We start from the raw sequence: 15,058 nt of genomic DNA, 5'->3' as shown, positions 1-15,058 counted from the left end.
GAGGAGAAAGAGAGAGAGAGGGAGAAAAGAGAGAGAGAGGGAGAGAAAGCGAAGAGAGAGAGCGAAAGCGAGAGAGAGAGGCGAAAGCGAGAGAGAGAGCGAAAGCGAGAGAGGGAGCGAAAGCGAGAGAGGGAGCGAAAGCGAGAGAGGGAGCGAAAGCAAGAGAGAGAGCGAAAGAGAGAGAGAGCGAAAGAGAGAGAGAGCGAAAGAGAGAGAGAGAGCGAAAGAGAGAGAGAGCGAAAGAGAGAGAGAGAGCGAAAGAGAGAGAGAGAGCGAAAGAGAGAGAGAGAGCGAGAGAGAGAGCGAAAGAGAGAGAGAGAGCGAAAGAGAGAGAGAGAGAGCGAAAGAGAAGAGAGAGCGAAAGAGAGAGAGAGAGCGAAAGAGAGAGAGCGAAGAGAGAGAGAGCGAAAGAGAGAGAGAGAGAGCGAAAGAGAGAGAGAGAGCGAAAGAGAGAGAGAGAGCGAAAGAGAGAGAGAGAGCGAAAGAGAGAGAGAGAGCGAGAGAGAGAGAGAGCGAAAGAGAGAGCGAAAGAGAGAGAGAGAGCGAAAGAGAGAGAGAGAGCGAAAGAGAGAGAGAGAGCGAAAGAGAGAGAGAGAGCGAAAGAGAGAGAGAGAGCGAAAGAGAGAGAGAGAGCGAAAGAGAGAGCGAAGAGAGAGAGAGAGAGCGAAAGAGAGAGAGAGAGAGCGAAAGAGAGAGAGAGAGCGAAAGAGAGAGAGAGAGCGAAAGAGAGAGAGGAGAGAGAGAGCGAAAGAGAGAGAGGAGAGAGAGAGCGAAAGAGAGAGAGAGAGCGAAAGAGAGAGAGAGAGCGAAAAAGAGAGAGAGAGCGAAAGAGAGAGAGAGCGAAAGAGAGAGAGAGAGCGAAAGAGAGAGAGAGAGCGAAGAGAGAGAGAGAGCGAAAGAGAGAGAGAGAGAGAGCGAAGAGGAGAGAGAGAGAGAGCGAAAGAGAGAGAGAGAGCGAAAGAGAGAGAGAGAGCGAAAGAGAGAGAGAGAGCGAAAGAGAGAGAGAGAGCGAAAGAGAGAGAGAGAGCGAAAGAGAGAGAGAGAGCGAAAGAGAGAGAGAGAGCGAAAGAGAGAGAGAGAAGAGAGAGAGAGAGAGAGAGAAGAGAGAGAGAGAGGCGAAAGAGAGAGAAGAGAAGAAAGAGAGAGAGAGAGCGAAAGAGAGAGAGAGAGCGAAAGAGAGAGAGAGAGCGAAAGAGAGAGAGAGAGGAAAGAGAGAGAGAGAGCGAAAGAGAGAGAGAGAGCGAAAGAGAGAGAGAGAGACAGCGGGAGAGACAGTGAGAGAATGAGAGAGAGAGAGAGGGGTCTGTCGATTTGTGTAACTGCAGACTGTGCTCAGTGAGGAATTTCTGAAGCTGCCTGCCTCCTGCCTGTAAACAATATTGGATCTAAAAATAGGACAGTGGGAATGTAGAAACCTGTCCTAGACAAAACACAGACCGAGAGAGGCATCAGATCAGCACTAGACCCAGTGAGAGCGAGAGAATTTGGTGCGGAGTTTGGTGATAAAACAAAACATTTAAAAGCGTTTGATTTCCCAAGAAAACAAATCACCGAAACATCACAAAGGCACGTAGTATTGGTTCATCCTTTCCAACAAAACTAATTTCACCAGTACAGGGTATGTTGAACAAATCCAGAGCTTTGTTCCTCCACTATCATGTCCAGAAGACAATATCTTACTGATGATTCCCCACATTTTGCCATTCTACCAATGGGGTTGTGTCTTCTTAGTTCATCTTTTTTTTTAAAGAAAATTATTGCTGGTTTGTCACAAGCCCAGAATCTTTCCCTGAATTCAGCAAATTGTTCATGTTGAGTGTCAGCATTTTATAGATTTCACCCTGAGGTACATGAACCATCCTCCCCCCAGCACCCCGCGCCACCACCACCACCTCCCCCCTCCACCCCGCACTACCACCCCTACCCTCCCCGCCACCACCCCCACCATGGCAATGGCTGGGCTTTAATCTCTAAAGGAACTCCAGGCACATGGGAACATAAGAAATAGGAGCTGGAGTAGGCCATTGAGCCCTTTTAGCCTGCCCCACTAATAAATATGATCATGCCTGCTCTCCTGACTTAACTCACCTTCCCGCACTATCCCCATTATCCTTTAATATCCAAAAACCTATTGATCACTTGTCAGGAATATACTCAATGACGTGGTGTCAGTGGTTGTAAGTTTAGTTTGATTAAGAGTAGGGTTTGTGACTGGCATTTTCTCTAATGCGCATCTCCAGCAATCGTTTAATCAGCTTTTAGTTTTCTCTTAACATGACTTTCCTCTTGCTTGTCCACTGTGTGTTATTTTTGAAGAAAATCACAGTTTCAATCTTTGTTTCACTAAAATGTTTGCTTTTGTGTGTTAATAAAAACTCTGCCTGATTCAGACTCAGTGTTTACACTCCTACCTGTTTCAGAGTTTTCACACTATTGTGAATGGGTCTGGGCAAACCCACCAGGGTTTCAGTGTCACTGGAAACAGAAAGCAGAAAATATTTTAAACAGTCGTTAAACTTTATTTATTATCATCACAAGTAGGCTTACATTAACACTGCAATGAAGTTACTGTGAAAATCCCTGAGTCGCCACACTTCGGTGCCTGCTCGGGTACACAGAGGGAGAATTTAGCATGACCAATGCACCTAACCAGTCGTTTGTTCGGACGGAACTTGAGTATTGACACAAAGCTTTGACTTTGTGTATATTTTTAAATCAATAAGGCAGCGACACAATGATTGGTGATGTTTATCTTTGCTACAAGTACAAAAAATATTGGAGAGTTACGTACTGAGCAGAGTTGGGAGCATGCACAGGGGAGAATTATAATCACAGAAAGTTTATTGCAGCAACAGGCCATTTGTCCCATCACACACATGCTAGCTCTTCAATCAGAACACCCTAATCACACAACACTGTCCTTTCTCGCTATCCATCAATCTTCTCTCTCTTACAGTCAAATCCAATGTTAGATATTTTAATAGCTGCAGAAAGACTTTCTGCTAATTTCCCCTTCATCCTTTTCCTGCTAACTCTCAGCCTGTGTCTTCAAACCAGTGTGAACAATCTCACTGTCTACCTTTACAAAGTTAAGAAAACCTCTGTTTGAACCACTCCGCTTGAGTTTAAATAAACGCCCCATTTCACAAACCTTTCTTTGTAATTCTGTCCTCTTATTCCTGGTATCATTCTAAAGAATCGCCCCCCAGTACCTTTTCCTGGTTCTAATATCCTCCCTACCATGAAGTCTCCTGGACCTATCTTGCATAAGTTCCACTTCACTTGTTTATTTGCTAATCAGTCTGTTATACAAAACACGGAGGTACAGTTGCTATTTCAAATGGTCTTTTCTGCCTATACTCTCAATGTACTGCAGCCACTGATCTCTGCATTCTCTACCCATCTTAGAATCTTATTACTTCTGGTGTACTGCTGTTCTCCCGGTCTGACAATCTGCCTCACTAACTATAACAATGTTCCGAGTCATTTCTCTTGTGCCCGTGTCCAAATCATTATATCAATAGAACAGTAAAGAGGAGGGAGTTCCAGTCACTGGGCAGGTGGGGAGGGAGTACCAGCTGGTGACAGGCAAGCAGAGAGAGGGAGGGAGGGAGTTTTGCCCAGTGATGGGTGGGCAAGGAGGGAGGTTCCCCGGGTGGCGGGCGGGTGAGTAAGGAGATTCCCTTAGTGACAGGTGGGTGAGCAGCGAGGTTTCCTGGTGTCATGTCTAACTATATTAGGGGCTGTAGGTTTTACTCAAAAAAGAAAATATGTGGTTTGCATATGTAGACTCAATCTAACAACAACAGCAGATTTATTCTAAGAGCTCTGGCCTGCTCAGAGTACAAACTGAAAGTAAGACAGCAACCTCTGCAACACCTTAATGACATCACCACCAAATCATGTGACTGGCTCTTAAGGCAATCATGCAACTCATTAAATATATAACACCTGGTGTTGGGCAGGTGCGGAGGGAGGTACTTCCAGAGACGGGCAGATGTCGACACACATTTTAAATTTTATTAAAATTGACCCCATTGTCACTGAACTGACATACAAAAAATTAGCAGTTTTATAAAATACACAAACACAGATACAGTTACACACCCGATATATACAACACAAAACATACATATAGTTATACATAGAATGTGCATGCACACACGTAATGCTACTCTCTCACTCACTTTCCCAGAGTAAATCCAATGAACTTGCACCTACTGACTTCCAGAAACTCTTCAATGTCCTTCTCTCTGCAGAAGTGAGTAAAGGGAACTGAGAATCACATTCACATCAGAGACAAAAAGACTTTAAACTGAGAATGTGCAAACAATGGAAACAAACCAAACATTTCTAAGGAGTGGTGCTATCACGTTGCTTCGGGGAATCTGTACATTGAGGGGGTTTGGGTGATTAATGGACAGAGATCGAGTGGAATCTCCTGGGGACGAGGGGGAAGGGAAATATGTAAATGCTGATTCACTGGGATGCTGTGGTGCTCAGTCAATGCGCAAAAAGGTTTGTAATGACCAGGAGCTGGTGAGCAGCCCTTGTTGCTGTGGGACATGCACCTCGAGGGAACTAGTGAGGAGGAAGTCAAATGGCATTAGGAATGGGTGAAGATGAGTGTTCTTCACAGAAAGATACATAACTAGACAAAAAATTCTTAAAAATAATAACACACCTGACTTTAGTAGCCCAAGGCAGGCACCGAGGGAATAACCATCTCTCTGGCGCCAGTCCAGGGGAATGCAGGTCCTGAATTAGTGCCTCTCTCTCCAGTGGGTCCACTTCTCCCTCAATCCCACTGTCACCATCATCTGCCTCGTCCTCTTCTTCCCGAGCCTCATCTCTCTCACAGTAGATGTCCAGGCTGTCCTGTTTCACAAGAACCTGCCAGTGAGACCAGATGGTTAACAATTCCCAGCTGTCCAGAGTGTTTCCACTCCCCCCCCCAATCCTCCCCCAACCCACATCTCCCATCAACACATGTCCCACCTACCCCCAGCCCAACTGTTAGCTCATTCCTTCCCCCATCCATGCATGTGTTCCACCTATCCCAAGTCCCTCCCGGTAGTTTATTCTTCCTGGCCTTTCTTTCAAAACTAAGCACAATCAATTTTAGTTGGGACATGGGACCAAGACAGGCAAATGGAGTTGAGATATAGATCTGCCATAATCTAACCGAATGGACCACACTGGCTTGAAGGGGCTGATTGGCCTCCTCCTGGTTCCCATGAAGGACAGGCAGAGATCAGCAGCTCTGAAGACAAGTCTTACCCTCCTGCCCCTGCGACCTCTCTTCTGCTGCTGCTCCAGGATGTCCATGGCCGATGCTGGTGGAGAGGTGGCCCGCAGGGTTCGTGTCACCTGGATACTGTTCTCCAACAGCGGGGGAAGGCCCAGTTTTGCTCGCTTTTCCATTTTTAGCTCCTGGACTGTCTCAAAGCCTCCAAAACAGAACTGGGAACAAAGGAAAATGGTTAACTAAATGACCCCACACATTTAATAGCGTCAGGCACAACCCGCACCTTGGTGCAAGTGCAGCCGGGATTTACTGGAATTATACCAGGACCAAGAGGCTTCAAATGTGAAGAGACTGGAATTGCTGGGATTGTTCTCCTTAGAACACAGAAGGTTAGGGGATGACTTGTTAGAGGAATTTAAAACTCTCATGGGATCTGACTGAATAAATGAGATGACATTATTTTCACTGGCGGAAGGATAAGCAATCAGAGAGTACGGATCTAAGATAATTGTCGAAAAGTATCAGAGAGGAGATGAGGAGAAATATTTTTTAGGGAGCAGTTTTTTTTGTAAAGGGTGAAGACAGCAGATTCATTAATAACTTTCTAAAGGGAAGTGAATCAACTGTTGAAAAAGTCCGCAGAGTTATGGAGAGAGTTGGACTAATTGGATAGCACTACCAAAGAGCTGGGGCAGGCTTGATGGGCTGAATAGTCTCCGTCTGTGTTGTATAAAAGTACAAAATTTCCTATTCATAGTACACAGATACAAAGTGACTGGTTTATTCATCTACATCTCTCATGAAGAATACTCTGAAAAGTTACATTAATATCTAGAACTGAATCATTAACACACTTGCTCTTGGCATGTACAAACTTTGTATAAGAAAGTAAAGGCACAATTCATTTGTGACTATTTCTCTGCATCCACAAGAACTCCCTTCGCAGCTCCTATGTAACAAGTGAAAGAGAGATTGGTCACTGCAGATGGAATAGGGTTAGACTCAGAGTTCTACCTGGTCAGTTTCAATGTCAAGTAACAGAGAAGCACCAAGGTGTGTGGTGCCCAACTTCAGGGCACCAACGCAGTTTGAGGCCCTCTGATAACACTCAGCATAATGTTGAATTATTAGTGGGAGGCTAAATACTTACTGGATTTGTTGCATTTAAGCAAATTACAACAGCACAGACAGAGATTTAAGGATTACTTAGGTTGAACACAGGAGTTTTAAAGTTTATTTGTTAGTGTCTAAGTAGGCGTACATTAACACTGCAATGAAGTTACTGCGAAAATCCCCTAGTTGCCACACTCCAGCGTCTGTTCGGGTACACTGAGGGAGAATTTAGCATGGCCAATGTACCTAACCAGCATTTCTTTTGGACTGTGGGAGGAAACCGGAGCACCCGGAGGAAACCCACGCAGACACGGGGAGAATGTGCAGACTCCGCACAGACAGTGACCCAAGCTGGGAATCGAATCCGGGTCTCTGGCGCTGTGAGACTGCTGCGCTAACCACTGTGCCACCGAGTTTGTAGATATCCAGGTTCAATCCGTAGGTTGTGCGATTGTGGGATGATGTTGAAAAAGTTTGATATCGGCACAGCACTGGCATCAAGCAGGACAGCAAAGCTTCCTCACTGGAAGGGAGAGATGAGGAACAGTTCCCAGCTCCAGAGCCAGGCTGGCAGTGGGTTTATGCTCACTCTGTTAGGTTTATACATGTGATGGAGCGAGGTAGACTAGCATGAAACAAGGTGCACTCCCCACCTACAAAGAAACCAACTCAAAGTGTTTTATACTCAGGGGAAATAATAGTGGATGGGGTGAAAACATAGAGGGGGCTAGTTTGGTGGTGTGGGGGGGGGGGGGGGGGGTGTTGAGAGATGCAGAAGGAGAAGGGTTTCTGAATGCAAGGAAGAGAGAGATCGCGAAGAAGCTGTGGAAGGTCGAAACAGGCATCTACTAACGGATGGAATGTGAGGTCAGTGAGTGACCCAATGCAGAGGGACTATGTGGACTTAGGTAGCGCAGGAAGAGACCAGGCAAGGATTTAAAGGGGCACCACCATTTCACAATCCGGGATTCCAGATTCAAGACCCCAGTCTGTACTGTTAGCCAATCTCAGCAGGGTTGGAGAAGGTGATGGACATTTTGCCTCAGTGTCCCAGAGAGAGTGGGAAAAAAAATCACCCATGGATCCTGTTCCTGACAGCTAGCCTGCTGGAAGGCCCATGCAAACAGATCTGAGTCAAGGATAAGATCAGGACCAGATTGGGTTATAATCGCCCCACAGGCTCGTGGTGGCACCATCTTCCAGCAAGGAGCAGCAGCTGAAGCAGAGGGGAGGGGACTCAGCAAGGTGGGGAGGGGGGAATGGGGGACCCAGCAAGGTGGGGGGGGGGAATGGGGGACTCAGCGAGGTGGGGGGGGGGGAATGGGGGACGCAGCGAGGTTGGGGGGGGGAATGGGGGACTCAGCGAGGTGGGGGGGGGGGAATGGGGGACTCAGCGAGGTGGGGGGGGGGGAATGGGGGACGCAGCGAGGTTGCGGGGGGCAATGGGGGACTCAGTGAGGTTGCGAGGGGCAATGGGGGACTCAGCGAGGTGGGGGTGGAATTGGGGACTCAGCGAGGTTGGAGGGGGAATTGGGGAGTCAGCGAGGTTGGGGGGGGGAATGGGGGACTCAGCGAGGTTGGAGGGGGAATTGGGGACTCAGCAAGGTTGCGGGGGGCAATGGGGGACTCAGCGAGGTTGCGGGAGGCAATGGGGGACTCAGCGAGGTTGGGGGGGCAATGGGGGACTCAGCGAGGTTGCGGGAGGCAATGGGGGACTCAGCGAGGTTGGGGGGGGAAATGGGGGACTCAGCGAGGTTGCGGGGGGCAATGGGGGACTCAGCGAGGTTGCGGGAGGCAATGGGGGACTCAGCGAGGTTGGAGGGGGAATGGGGGACTCAGCGAGGTTGGGGGGGCAATGGGGGACTCAGCGAGGTTGGGGGGGCAATGGGGGACTCAGCGAGGTTGGAGGGGGCAATGGGGGACTCAGCGAGGTTGGGGGGGCAATGGGGGACTCAGCGAGGTTGGGGGGGCAATGGGGGACTCAGCGAGGTTGCGGGAGGCAATGGGGGACTCAGCGAGGTTGCGGGAGGCAATGGGGGACTCAGCGAGGTGGGGGGGCAATGGGGGACTCAGCGAGGTGGGGGGGCAATGGGGGACTCAGCGAGGTGGGGGGGCAATGGGGGACTCAGCGAGGTGGGGGGGGGAAATGGGGGACTCAGCGAGGTTGGAGGGGGAATGGGGGACTCAGCGAGGTTGGGGGGGGAAATGGGGGACTCAGCGTGGTTGGAGGGGGAATGGGGGACCCAGCGAGGTTGCGGGGGGCAATGGGGGACTCAGCGAGGTTGGGGGGGGGAATGGGGGACTCAGCGAGGTTGGGGGGGGGAATGGGGGACTCAGCGAGGTTGTGGGGGGGGAATGGGGGACTCAGCTAGGTTGGGGGGGCAATGGGGGACTCAGCGAGGTTGGGGGGGCAATGGGGGACTCAGCGAGGTTGGGGGGGCAATGGGGGACTCAGCGAGGTTGGGGGGGCAATGGGGGACTCAGCGAGGTTGGGGGGGCAATGGGGGACTCAGCGAGGTTGGGGGGGCAATGGGGGACTCAGCGAGGTTGGGGGGGCAATGGGGGACTCAGCGAGGTTGGGGGGGCAATGGGGGACTCAGCGAGGTTGGGGGGGCAATGGGGGACTCAGCGAGGTTGGGGGGGCAATGGGGGACTCAGCGAGGTTGGGGGGGCAATGGGGGACTCAGCGAGGTTGGGGGGGCAATGGGGGACTCAGCGAGGTTGGGGGGGGAATGGGGGACTCAGCGAGGTTGGGGGGGGAATGGGGGACTCAGCGAGGTGGGGGGGAATGGGGGACTCAGCGAGGTGGGGGGGGAATGGGGGACTCAGCGAGGTGGGGGGGGAATGGGGGACTCAGCGAGGTGGGGGGGGAATGGGGGACTCAGCGAGGTGGGGGGGAATGGGGGACTCAGCGAGGTGGGAGGGGGAATTGGGGACTCAGCGAGGTGGGGGGGGGAATGGGGGACTCAGCGAGGTGGGGGGGATGGAAGTGTAGGGGAGAGTAATTATCTGCAGCATGTACCATCGATAGAACACACTGCAGCAACTTCACTGAGGTTCCTTCAGCAGCTCCCAAATCGGTCACCTCTGCCACCTAAAATGACAAGGGCATTCCCTGGGAACACCACCATCCTGCAACTTTCCCTGCGTCTTGACTTGGACATCGGCTCTTCCTTCACTGTCCCTGGATGAATATCCAGGAACTCCCTCACTAACTGAGTGGACCACACAGACTGAGCGGCTCAAAGAACCTCCTTATCACTTTCTCCACAGCAGCTAAGGATGGATTTTAAACACTGGCCTTTGCATATGCTGAGAATGAGTAAATCTGAAACTTAGAGAGAATTAAACAGAAAAGCACAACGGAAAGAGCACTGAGACCTACCAGAATGGTTTTCCAGAGCAGCAACAAGACCTTCTTAATGGGGCAATGTGGAGTGTGCCCGTTACAGTATTTATTAACGAATGAGAACAGAAGTACTGCAAAGGGCTCACCATTATACACCAGGGAACCTAAGGAACAGGATGCAATTCATCAACACAGGATATACTTAACCTACCACATCAACTAACTGAGAAACAGTCTGAGCCAGCTAGGACTAAAACCATTTCAATTACAAACTCCATTCATACAACTGCAACATCAGCTCCGGATTATCTGCAAGTTCACAAGATAGTTGGTCGGGAGATGGGAGGGGAATATTTTAGCAGGAAAGAGGGAATGAATCCCATTCAAATTCATACCTGAATCATCCTACTATTTTGTTCAGTCCTGCACTTATTGCTAAAAAGCAACAGCAATGGATAGACACCCTCACATCTTTTCACAAACCAGCGGTCTCAGCCTGGACCAGGCTGCAGTGGAAATGGCCTGACGCAGGGGGAGGATAGAGGCACACACCAGCCTACCACCCTGGGATGCCTGCTGGAAGATTGGATCACAGCGAGGACATGGCAGGACTCAGCTGACAAGAACTCTGCAATCGAATAGCTCACCAATCAACACCAAGTTCGGAATCATGCTGTGCTTTGGTTCTGAGTGTGTCAGTTAAATTCCTGAATCCCAAAGTGATCAACCTTCATGCGGGTGAGCCTGGAAAATAGCTATTCAGCAATAGGGTGCATCATAAACAAGCCAGACCTCACCCTAACTTGAGGATTGGCAGAGGCCACTGGATAGCAATCGGGGCAGGAGATTAGCTGATTTTTGCCATCCCTAACCCAGGGACACCAAAAACAAGCATATTTTATTGTGGGGAGGGGGAGGAAAATCACACCACAGTTGAAAAGTTTTAACTTTAAAGTTCATGGTTCACAGGAACACATTGAAAGCTACATTGGAGTATTTACAGCACAGAAACAGGCTAAGTGATCAAACTGGTCAACACTGGTGTCAAAACATCACACGAACCTCCTCCTGCTCCACTTCATCTCACCCCATCAGCATATCTGTCAATTCCTTTCTCTCAAACTTATTTAGCTTCTTAAAAATAGCAGTGCTATTTATCTCAATGTGGTAATGAGCTCTGATCTATTCTGGAAAGCCAGTCGTTGAAGGACAATACTGGGGCCAATCTTTACTCATTTATTTAGAGTTAAACATTACAAGCATATCCCTCTTAACTCAATAATACCACAGCTTCAGCAAGTGTTTCTTTATATTTTGTCCCCCTGTTCATTTGTTGGATGTGGGCATTGCTGGCTGGGCCAGCATCTGTTGCCCATCCCTATTCTCCCTCAAACTGAGTGGCTTGCTCGTCCATTTCAGAGGGCATTTAAGAGCCAACCACATGGCTACAGATCCGGGGGTCACAAGAAGGCCAGATTTCCTTCCCTAAAGGACATTAGTAGACAATAAATGACAATAGTTATTAGACTTTTAATTCAAGATTTTTTTATTGAATTCAAATTTCACCATCTGGCATTGTGCCGAGTCTCTGGGTTACTAGCCCAGTGACAATACCACTACACCACTGCCTCCTCGATATGCTCAAGTAAAACGCCAGTTTATGCCTTCCACTGCACATCATTAAAATCAATTGGGATACAATTAACAAGTCCTGCATTCCTAAAGGCACTCTAATAAAAAGGCTTTGACTGAATTCCTTATTAGATTGATTAGTTACGATTCATAGGCTCTGGTCTCAACACTGTGTCCTGGTTATGTCTTCCCAAATTCTGGGTCAATGCCTCAGAGAATACAACTTTTATCAGACAGAAAATCCAGGACATTACTTGTTTTATAACTGATGTAACTGGACTAAATCCCTGCAGTGAGCACCTTACATTTATTTTTAACCAGTTAACACAGTTTCTCGCCTCTTTCTCTCTCTCTCTTTCTTTCCCCCACCCCTCACCTCATCCCAACAAGCCACATTGCCTGTGAAAACAAGCAGCAAATACTGGAAATCCAAAATTAAAATAAAAACCAAATGTGGAAAACACAGTTGTTTAGTCAGCACCCCTGTGGAGTGAGAGGTTGACTATTGACATTTTGGTTGCATACCCCTTCACCAGAACTCTCAAGGGGGTCAGCTGATGGGTCCACACCCAGTTAGTCAAAAACCTGCCCTTTTTCAAAGATGCTGACTGGCTCACTGCACATTTGCACTAGTTTCTGTTTTTAGATCTCAGGGAACATGTTAGGATTACATCAACTGTGATCAAATATATTCCTGGAGGGTTTAATCACATCCCGGCCTCACCCCCTACTCCAGCCACTCAGCGGCCAACACATCCATCCATAAGATATAGGAGCAGAATTAGGCCATTCGGCCCATCGAGTTTGCTCCGCCATTCGATCATGGTTGATAATTTTCTCAACCCCATTCTCCCACCTTTTCCCCGTAATCTTTGATCCCATTAGCAATCAGGAACCTATCTATCTCTGTTTTAAATACACTCAATGATTCGGCCTCCACAACCTTTGTGGCAATGAATTCTGTGGATTCACCACCCTCTGGCTGAAGAAATTCCTCCTGATCCTTGTGGCACATTGCCTTCCTACACCAACTGGAAAGCAAAAAATCTTATTACCCAATTGGATGATGCTTGAATAGCATCAAAACAGCTGGCCCACCCTTATTTTCAATATTTTCATATCTGGTAAAGGAAAATATTCAAAGAAAATAAAAATTCATCCTGATTATTACCTTCCCTCAGCTGATGAATCCGTATTCCTCAATGTTGAGCATCAATGTTGAGGATTGGAAAGGAACAGAATGAACTCTGGGTGGGGGCCTTCAATGTCCACCATCAACAGTAGCTCAATATGACCACAACTAACCAAGATGGGCAAATTCTGAAGAACATATCTACTAGGCTCAGCCTGCAGGAGGTGGTGAGGAAACCAACAAGAGGAAAAAACATTCTAGACCTTGACCTCAACAATCTAGCTGTTGCAGATGCATCTTCTCATGATAGTATTGGTAGGAGTGACCTCCCTAACAGCACTGAGGGTGTACCTGCACCAGATGGACGACAGCAGTTAAAGAGGGTGGCTCACCACAACATTCTCAAGGGCAATTAGTGATGAGCAACACATGTTGGCCCAGCTAGAGACACCCATATCTGATAAAATAAAACAAAACACAAATCCGTCTTTACAAAAAAAGATGAAAGCTGTAACACGGAGGGGCAGTCGGATTAGTTGATCAATTCTCACCAGGAAGAGCTGCAACTATACTCACTGAGTTCAGTCCGGAATCCGTCTCTCGCTGAACTCCACTCTGGCTTGTCATCCTCCCCCTCTCTGCGAATGATCTCCACCATCAGGTACATTATATTGAGCAGCACCCTGGAATATCAGCCACGCACTAAAGTCAGGACTTTGATAAAACTGGCATCATACAAACACCAAACAGCAGAGCACTAATGGAGATGGCTGGGGAGGAAACATTATCTCAATAGCCAGCAGGGAAATGCAGAATTAAAGCTCTTCCTTAGTTCCATTTAAAGGGTTGTGTCAATCAGTAAAGCAGCCAGAATGTCTCAGCCAGAGCAGGAAGTTTGACCCTGGCCAATAGGATGGAAATGCCACAAAAACTGACTCCAAAAATCTGTCATTAGAGGAATCAAAAAAAAATTGGAATCAGTAACCACTTGCCCACTGTTCAACGGCTGCCCAGCCATTCCTGCAGGAATCTGGGAACGTGTGGATGTTTGGATCATGCCTAGCTGGAGAAGCAGTCTGGCAACACTCTCGGTCCATGGGCACACCTGACAGAAGTAGATTTGGGCCAAGTACCACATGGTGCCTGCCAGCACAATGTGAGCCAGTGCCTCCTGGACAGGAGATGAAGCGGGGATTAGGAACACGTGTGGGCAATGGCTAAACATGCTCCCATGGAACTCAAAAAGTATCAGACTTATTTAAAGACACATGCTATCACTTCTTGTGCGGGCACCAACACAATAAGAAAAGACTCTTACCTCAGCTCAGTGCTATCCGCGAGGGATATGGCTGGTTTTCTCAGGGAACTGCTGCACGCCTGGCTGTTACTGCATTTAAACAGAGTTACATTTAGATCTGGCTGCAAACTTCCATTAACAAGGTAACAGTCAAATCCCACAGTGCATCAGTCCAGGTATTCATCACTTCTTTGTCTGGAGAAATGCTCCCTGACATCAGTCCTCAATTGGATTTATATCTGCTTCCCCTTGACCTACACTCCTGGTTTAACGTGAAGCTGTGCTCAGGATTAACATTTAGAATCCTCTTCCTATCTTATGTATTTCTTTAAGACAAAGAACAAAGAACAGTACAGCACAGGAAACAGGCCCTTCGGCCCTCCAAGCCTGTGCCGCTCCTTGGTCCAACTAGACCAATCGTTTGTATCCCTCCATTCCCAGGCTGCTCATGTGACTATCCAGGTAAGTCTTAAACGATGTCAGCGTGCCTGCCTCCACCACCCTACTTGGCAGCGCATTCCAGGCCCCCACCACCCTCTGTGTAAAAAACGTCCCTCTGATGTCTGAGTTATACTTCGCCCCTCTCAGCTTGAGCCCGTGACCCCATGTGATCGTCACCTCCGACCTGGGAAAAAGCTTCCCACTGTTCACCCTATCTATACTCTTCATAATCTTGTTAACCTCTATTAGATCTCCCCTCATTCTCCGTCTTTCCAAGGAGAACAACCCCAGTCTACCCAATCTCTCCTCATAGCTAAGACCCTCCATACCAGGCAACATCCTGGTAAACCTTCTCTGCACTCTCTCCAATGCCTCCACGTCCTTCTGGTAGTGCGGCGACCAGAACTGGACGCAGTACTCCAAATGTGGCCTAACCAGCGTTCTATACAGCTGCATCATCAGACTCCAGCTTTTATACTCTATACCCCGTCCTATAAAGGCAAGCATATCATATGCCTTCTTCACAACCTTCTCTACCTGTGTTGCCACCTTCAAGGATTTGTGGACTTGCACACCTAGGTCCCTCTGTGTTTCTATACTCCTGATGACTCTGCCATTTATTGTATAACTCCTCCCTACATTATTTCTTCCAAAATGCATCACTTCGCATTTATCCGGATTAAACTCCATCTGCCACCTCTCCGCCCAATTTTCCAGCCTATCTATATCCTGCTGTATTGCCCGACAATGCTCTTCGCTATCCGCAATTCCAGCCTCTCTCCTCATCAATCACCTCTTTTCAAAGCTGAGGAGTTTTCCAAATTTTCCTCATGACTCATTCCATAG

At 48.3% G+C, this 15,058-nt stretch overlaps 1 protein-coding gene across 17 annotated transcripts in view; it reads right to left on the bottom strand.

The window, feature by feature from the left end:
* Positions 1–15,058, bottom strand: part of LOC144508040 (striatin-interacting protein 1-like) — a 47,717-nt gene that overhangs the window by 16,959 nt on the left and 15,700 nt on the right. For 9 of the 17 annotated variants that reach the window (XM_078235762.1, XM_078235776.1, XM_078235767.1 and 6 more), the window contains 7 exons: positions 13,793–13,861; positions 13,051–13,157; positions 9,747–9,874; positions 5,281–5,463; positions 4,685–4,893; positions 4,188–4,253; positions 2,412–2,475 (listed from right to left, as the gene is read on the bottom strand). In XM_078235762.1, the coding sequence (XP_078091888.1) occupies positions 2,412–2,475; positions 4,188–4,253; positions 4,685–4,893; positions 5,281–5,463; positions 9,747–9,874; positions 13,051–13,157; positions 13,793–13,861 (826 nt within the window). The remainder of the gene's footprint in view (positions 1–2,411; positions 2,476–4,187; positions 4,254–4,684; positions 4,894–5,280; positions 5,464–9,746; positions 9,875–13,050; positions 13,158–13,792; positions 13,862–15,058) is intronic. The other 8 variants (XM_078235763.1, XM_078235780.1, XM_078235768.1 and 5 more) reach the window with 1 other exon arrangement.

Source organism: Mustelus asterias, chromosome 19 (assembly GCF_964213995.1).
Source record: "Mustelus asterias chromosome 19, sMusAst1.hap1.1, whole genome shotgun sequence".
Classification (NCBI taxonomy): domain Eukaryota; kingdom Metazoa; phylum Chordata; class Chondrichthyes; order Carcharhiniformes; family Triakidae; genus Mustelus; species Mustelus asterias.
This window is presented reverse-complemented; position numbering and strand designations above follow the sequence as displayed.